The 7,538-nt window shown below is 41.6% G+C and overlaps 1 protein-coding gene across 1 annotated transcript in view; it reads left to right on the top strand.

The window, feature by feature from the left end:
* The window catches only part of LOC143278104 (uncharacterized), a 29,873-nt gene extending 22,739 nt beyond the window's left edge, over positions 1-7,134 (top strand). The window contains exons 4-7 of the mRNA XM_076583137.1: positions 1-255; positions 2,206-2,298; positions 2,916-2,943; positions 4,539-7,134. The exon at positions 1-255 is cut by the window's left edge and continues 23 nt beyond it. Of these exons, the coding sequence (XP_076439252.1) occupies positions 1-255; positions 2,206-2,298; positions 2,916-2,943; positions 4,539-4,755 (593 nt within the window). The 3' untranslated portion in view covers positions 4,756-7,134. The remainder of the gene's footprint in view (positions 256-2,205; positions 2,299-2,915; positions 2,944-4,538) is intronic.
* Positions 7,135-7,538: the final 404 nt, after the last annotated feature.

Genomic DNA, 7,538 nt, shown 5'->3' with positions numbered 1-7,538 from the left:
ACGGCTATTTCGGGTCGGGTACTGGCGCCATTCACCTGGACGAAGTGGTGTGTATCGGCACTGAGAACAACCTGCTGGAGTGCAGCCACCGGGGCCTGGGCAACACGGGGTCCGACTACCACTGGGAGGACGTGGGCATCTCCTGCTACTGCGCCCAGAACCCCGAGTGCGCCATCCCCGAGGAGCAGTGCCCCTACTTCCGCACGGAGATCCTGTCCGTGCCGCACCGCCGCTGCCCCATCTGCCGGTGTGCCTGTGAGTCAGAGGGGATAGGGGGGGGGGGGAGAGATGGGAGTGGGGGGGGGGGCACGGAGGTGGTCGCTGAGGAGTAGGGAGGCGGGGGGGGGGGGGAAGGGGGGTGAATGAGTAGATCAAGGAGGTGGTCGTTGAGGGGGAGGGTAATTGACGGGTAGAGTAGGGAGTAAGGTAAGTAATGTGGTCGTTGAGATCTTTAAAACTAATGTATAATTCACTCATCCCCTGCATTACAACTAATTGTCAACAGTCGATTCTTTTTTTTAATTGTCCAGTTGGCGGCCGCCAGGGATGTGTTCTAAGTCCAACTCTATTCTCGTTATTCATAAATCAGTTGGCTGATCGTGTTTCAGAAAAGGAAGGCACTGAGTTCAGTTACTTCTAGGTGTCATAGAATTATTCATTCTGTTCTTGCAGACGATGTTGCTTTACTGTCAGCAACACCCACTGGGTTACAAAATCAGTTAAATATTCTAAAGATGTGTTGTGATAGGATGAAATAAAATGTAAATATATAGAAAACAAAGATGATGCATTTTGATGGAGTTTATTTAGAAGTTGTTAGCAGTTATTGCTACCTTGGTGATACATTCACAACAAAAATTAACTCAAAACTTGGTACTCAAAGTTTTGTAACTAAAGGTAAAAAAAAATAATAATAATAAAATAAAAAAGCTGTAGTTCTCCAATGTAATGTCTTTCAGAAGTACAAAGTAATGACATATGACGTAGTTGTTGTTTTTTACACAAAAATATTACCCGTTTTCTTATATCCGTCAAAATTTGGGGATTACACAGGTTAGAAACATTGAGAAAGTACAGTTGTTGGCTTGTAAACGGTTTTTATGGACACCTGTTAAACGCCGAACGAAATGGTGCATGGTGAATTAGGTCCATATCCACTTTGTATAAACCCTTACATAAGCTGCATCAGATACTGGTTAAAGTTGATTTCGATGGAGCCTCATCGTTTGTCATAGCAAGCATACCACATGTTAATTAATTTAGATATCTCAGGAAAACACTGTTGGTACCACACGTTAGAAGATTCTCTGTGAAACAGGTTTTAATATTGTTTGGCTTCAGCAAGGTGTTGGTAATGTAAAAAAAAAAAAATCTTTCCTAGTGCTTTGAAGCAAAGGCTGATTGATATGTACATACAGGAAAGGACTGGATCTTTGAGAGACAGTCACAGACAGATATACGTGCTACACGTCTTTTGAAACTGTTTTTGAAAAAGAGATATGTATCTCAGGCATTGACGTTTACTGTTACAGAGTAGCTGTCACACAGCTGAGACTGAACGTATTGCCTATACATAACCTACACCAATACAGTGATGAAAAGATGTGTATCTGCTGTAAATCTTCCATCGAAACTGAAAAACATCTAATTTATGAGTGTACATTGTACAGAGACATTAGAGAAAACATTTATGAGTGACTGTATAAAAATTGATTTTGGAACACTGCTCAAGTCAAAAAGTGAGAATCATAACCAGAATTTGTCGGAATTTCTTTTTCGTGCAATGAACAGAAGGAAACGTCTTACTGATGGCATTTGATGTGTTTGTGACCTAAACGTTGCTGCAAACTCCATCAGGGCCTATGGCCGATGTACAATAAACAAATCATTGTTCAGTGTTCTCCCCCCCCCCGCACCCCCACGTCCCCCACACCTCTCTCTCTCTCTCTCTCTCTCTCTTGCAGTCTCTTTCACCTGGAAGTGTACACCTGCTTGCCGGGTTTAAGGACACATTTTCGTATGTGTGCGTCTGTGTCTGAGTGTATGCACATGCGTATGCGCTTGTGTGCATGTGTGGGTGCGTGTGCATGTGTGTATGTGCATATGTGTGTGTGTGTTTGTATGTGCGCTTACGTGCGCTCGCGCGTGCGCGCGCGTGTGTCTGTGTGTATGTGCGCTTACGCGCGCGTGTGCGTGTGTGTGCAGCCTGCCCGCAACAGCCCCGATGTCCAACAAGGTGTGAGAGTGGGCAGACCATGTATTATCAAGGAGAGCATTGCCGACGATGCAAATGCCGCCGTAAGTGGGTCTGTGGGCGTGAACACGCGCAAATACACGCGCGCGCGCGCGTTTGTGTGTGTGTGTGTGCTTGGGGTGGGTAAAAAAGTTAGGGGTCGTGCAATTTGAGGCGTATTTTCCATCCATCTGTATGGATGTATTTTGGACGATGTAGTCTACCATGGTGATATCTGAGGCACTTTTCGATCATTGTAGTGATGATTGAGGGGCTTCTCCTCAAAGCATCGATACTTTGAGGCATATTTTCGTATCATATACTATATAGTTTGATTGATGCATTTTCTGTCCATGTGTGATGCTATATTGTGCATTTTCATTTACAGTGTGATATCGATGCTATATTGTGCATTTTCATTTACAGTGTGTTATCGATGCTTTTTCTCTTAGTGCTTGATGTAAATTTATACACATTCTGCTACTGTGTGATATTGATTCATGTTGTGATAATGTTTTCTGTTACTCTGTTAATCAATGCAGATTTTAAGATTTATTGATACAGTATCTCTCACTATGTAATATCAATCGATGTACTTTCGGTTAATACTTTATGCCAGTTTACGTGTGTTCTGATTGCTTGATATTAATGAATACATCTTTTTTCTATCTGAAAACTACAGCTAAAATTGTTCCTGATCTCATCGTCGAGTAAGTGACCCAGTGTGTGTCTTGTGTGTGTGTGTGTGTGTGTGTGTGTGTGTGTGTGTGTGTGTGTGCGTGCGTGCGTGCGTGTGTGTATGTGTGTGTGTGCGTGTATGTGTGTGTGTGTGTGTGCTTGTATGCATGCGTATATGTGTACGTGTGTGTGCGTATTTGTATGTGTGTATTTGTGTGTTAACATAACAGAACATGGTGTGTTTTTTTTCAACGGTGAATATATAGAACCAATACAAATCTCACATTTTTTTATGCCATCATACCCCTCCCCCACCCTATTCCTGTCCCAATTTACAGTGTTTGTGAACACCAGGTCCACAAGATCAAAGGTTCTTTTGGAGTTTTAGATAGCAGTTTTGGGAATTTTTTTTCTCCTTTTAACAAGAAAGTCCTGTTCATACAGATTGAGCACAGACCATACCTCATGTGTTTTTGTAACACCACCAGACCCCCACCCCACCCAACCCCAAACTGTTTTGTTTTTGTTGTTTGTGGGTGAACTATTACACGTCTTTTCCAGATCTTCACCCACCCCATACTACTATTCCACCTTTGAATATATATATATATATATATATATATATATATATATATGTATATACATATATATATATATGTGTGTGTGTGTGTGTGTTTGTATATATATATATATATATATATAGAGAGAGAGAGAGAGAGAGAGAGAGAGACATACATACATACATACATACATACATACATTCCTACATACATACACAGATGAACGAATTTTCATATATTCAAGCATATATATATAGATATATTATATATATATATATATATATATATATATATATATGTGTGTGTGTGTGTGTGTGTGTGTGTGTGTGTGTGTTTGTTACTGACTGTGCATGTCTTCATCAGACTTCACCCACCCCATACCACGCTACCCCACCCTAGTGTGTGTATATCTATCTATCTACCAACCTACCTATCTATCTGTCTATCTATTGTTACTGCTGCATGTCTTCATCAGACTGACCCAGCCCAACCACACCCTAATCTGAAATGTTTTCTATTTGCTCGAGTTTTTTTGTTTTTTTATATATAAGGTTTTTGTTGTTATTATTTTTGGGTTTTATGTGAACTGCTTCGTATCTAATTTTCATCAGACCCACGCCCCAACCCACCCCAACTGATTACTGTTTTTTCCATTTGTATTGTCTTAACTGCCGCATGTCTTCGTCTGAGCCCCTCCTAACCCACCACACCCCAGTCTGTCACGTGCTTTGTTGTTGTTTATTTATTTGTTTTGTTCTTGTTTGTAATTTTGCATTTTCATAACCGTGGCGAGTCTTCATCAGTTCCCAACCCCGCCCCAATCTGTCCCGCTACACACACACACACACACACACACACACACACATATATATATATATATATATATATATATATATATATATATATATACATACATACATACATACATACTTTTCTTTGTTTTTACTTGTCGATTGTGTGTCCTTACATCCACCAAACCCAACGACAATTCTTCTTATTATTATTATCATCATTATCATCACTCAGACCCAAAGACATTTCTTCTTCTTATCATTATCATCACTCAGACCCAACGACATCTCCATGCCCATGCTGCTGGCTGTGATCGTGGTCATGGTCGTCATCCCCTTCATCGCCCTCCTCGTCACCTGTATCATCAAGCGTAAACGGGACAAGGCTCAGGAGGCCAAGGCCAAGGCGGCCAAGGCCAAGGAGAAGGAGCAGGCCCAGGCCCAGCCCGACAACTGGTTCGCCGACCCCCCTGAGGGACAGGTCATGTTCTGAACGGGAGCGGCAACAAACAACACCAAACCAAACCAAAAGCTTTCTTCATCATTTAATTTCTAAGTTGTCATTATTATCATTAATACCTATGTAGCGTCACCAAACTCTAGGGGTTTTATTAACACAGAGTCATTTGCACAACAGTCTGCTTACCTGAGTAGAGCCGACTTTCAGCTGTGTTAGGGTGCTCATCATTAGTTTCCTGTATCAGTTTTTGTTGTTGTTTGGGGGGGGGGGGGGGCGAGGGGGGGGGGGTGGAAAGAAGAAAGAAAGAAATGAGCGCTGAAGATGTCAACACTGGTTAGCCATGGGAGATTTAAATTGTTGAATCATTTGACTACAAACTTGTATGTATTCAAATAATGTATGCTTGCAATATTTATCTAGTTTGTATACTTATGGTTTACCAGCTGTCCTATGAGATAATCTTATGTTGTTTTTGTTTGAGCTGCTAGCTTGTTGCTGCTCTGTGTTTCACATATATGTGTTTTGAGCTTCATGAATCTGTGTTTCACATATATGTGTTTTGAGCTTCATGAATCCAATTAAAGATTTCTTCAAAGGAAACGAAACGAAACTGTATTTCAGCTTGGTAATGAGATATGCAAATATTACATAGCTTTTCTTCTTTTTTTCACCAATCCCTGAGAAGTGAGGTTTCTTGGGTAGTGGATGTAGGGGGAAGGGGAAGAGACAGGAAGGAATCGAAATTTCTCTCCTGTGTGTGTGTGTGTGTGTGTGTGTGTGTGTGTGTGAATTGTTTATTTATCAATTACCAGTTAATTTCTTTATTAATTCACTGACAGTTTTCTTCAATGTCACCTTTTTAAAAGCAAACGTGTCGACTATTTCTCTTTCATATATAATATTCATGTATTTTGTATTTCATACTAACAGGGTAATGAGGAAGCAGATACACATGTGGTTGCTTTTTCACCCAGCCTGGAGGGGGGCGGGGACAGAGGGGGCAGTCTGGGTTAGGTGGGTGGTGGTCGGGTGGGGGGCTTGGAGGTAGCCAACAGTTCATCTCACATTCCCTCCACTTTATTCGCAGTTAATCCCTGTCTCTTTATTTCATTTCCTGTCTTTTCCTCGCATGTTCCCTGTCTTCTCTTTATTTCAGTTCCTGTCTTTTCCCCGCATGTTCCCTGTCTTCTCTTTATTTCATTTCCTGTCTTTTCCCCACCTGTTCCCTGTCTTCTCTTTATTTCATTTCCTGTCTTTTCCCCGCCTGTTCCCTGTCTCTTTCATTTCCTGTCTTTTCCCTACCCGTTCCCTATTTCATTTCCCGTCTTTTCCCCACATGTTCCCTGTCTAATTCATTTCCTGTCTTTTCCCTACCCGTTCCCTATTTCATTTCCCGTCTTTTCCCCACATGTTCCCTGTCTAATTCATTTCCTGTCTTTTCCCCACCTGTTCCCTGTCTATATCATTTCCTGTCTTTTCCCTACCTGTTCCCTATTTCATTTCCCGTCTTTTCCCCACATGTTCCCTGTCTATTTCATTTCCTGTCTTTTCCCTACCTGTTCCCTGTGTTTCATTTCCCGTCTTTTCCCTACCTGTTCCCTGTCTATTTCATTTCCCGTCTTTTCCCCATCTGTTCCATGTCTATTTCATTCCCTGTCTTTTTCCCACCTGTTCCCTATTTCATTTCCTGTCTTTTCCCCACCTGTTCCCTATTTCATTTCCCGTCTTTTCCCCACCTGTTCCCTGTCGGTTTCATTTCCTGTCTTTTCCCCACCTGTTCCCTGTCGGTTTCATTTCCTGTCTTTTCCCCACCTGTTCCCTATTTCATTTCCCGTCTTTTCCCCATCTGTTCCCTATTTCATTTCCTTTTTCCCACCTGTTCCCTGTCTATTTCATTTACTGTCTTTTCCCTACCTGTTCCCTGTCTCTTTATTTCATCCCCCAGTGATGTAGTGATGGTGGTTCAGTTGGAGTGGGAGCTTAATTAAGGGGAGGTGAGTGATGTTAGTGGCTGCTGCAGCTCTGTCTGTCTCCTTCATCTCGTCATTAGTCTTGTCGTGCGTGGTGGTGTATATGGTGGGGAATGAAACTGATGGTGGTATACTAACTACCTACACCTGAAATTCGTTTTGGCTGTTATGATTATTCTATATATAAGGTATCACACAGCACAATCATCACAGGAAAATCGAACGTTTAGTAAGGTTGTAATGCTTCATTGATACTTCAACCTTCACTTTGTTTTATTAAAAAAAGATATTGGCTTGGGGAAATCGTTGCTTTGATTTTTTTAAAATTATTTATTGTTGTTGGTATTCTTTGTTTTTCCTTCGTCGTTTCGACGCATATTTGTTTAACGATAGTCTTTTGACCGAAATCTATGAGAATGTTTTCTTGACGATTAAAATTTGCTCAGTCTGCCTCTGTCTTTTTCCCTCTCCCTCGTCACCCCCCCCCCCCCCCCCCCCTCACCCTAACACACACCGCATTATGTGCGCGTACTCTCTCTCTCTCACACACACAGACGTAAATACGCACAGTTATGTACACACACATGCACGCTAGCGCACACACACTTGCAGTTCCTTAGAGCAGTGTTAGGGAGTTTATGATGGATTTTTTTTTAAACCAGTAGTCTATTTTTAGTTATGGTATGTGTCCTCATTTAGTGTGCAAATTGGTAAATTGGGCAATATCTAACAATCTCAAATGTACCAAAATAAATACAAGGGCTGTTTTGAATTTGCGACAAAAATTTATTATCATTGAACATCTAGCTTGTTCCCTCTGTCTGTCTGTCTGTTCGTCTCTCTCTA

The sequence above is a fragment of the Babylonia areolata genome, chromosome 35 (assembly GCF_041734735.1).
Source record: "Babylonia areolata isolate BAREFJ2019XMU chromosome 35, ASM4173473v1, whole genome shotgun sequence".
In the NCBI taxonomy this organism is placed as follows: Eukaryota; Metazoa; Mollusca; class Gastropoda; order Neogastropoda; family Buccinidae; genus Babylonia; species Babylonia areolata.
This window is presented reverse-complemented; position numbering and strand designations above follow the sequence as displayed.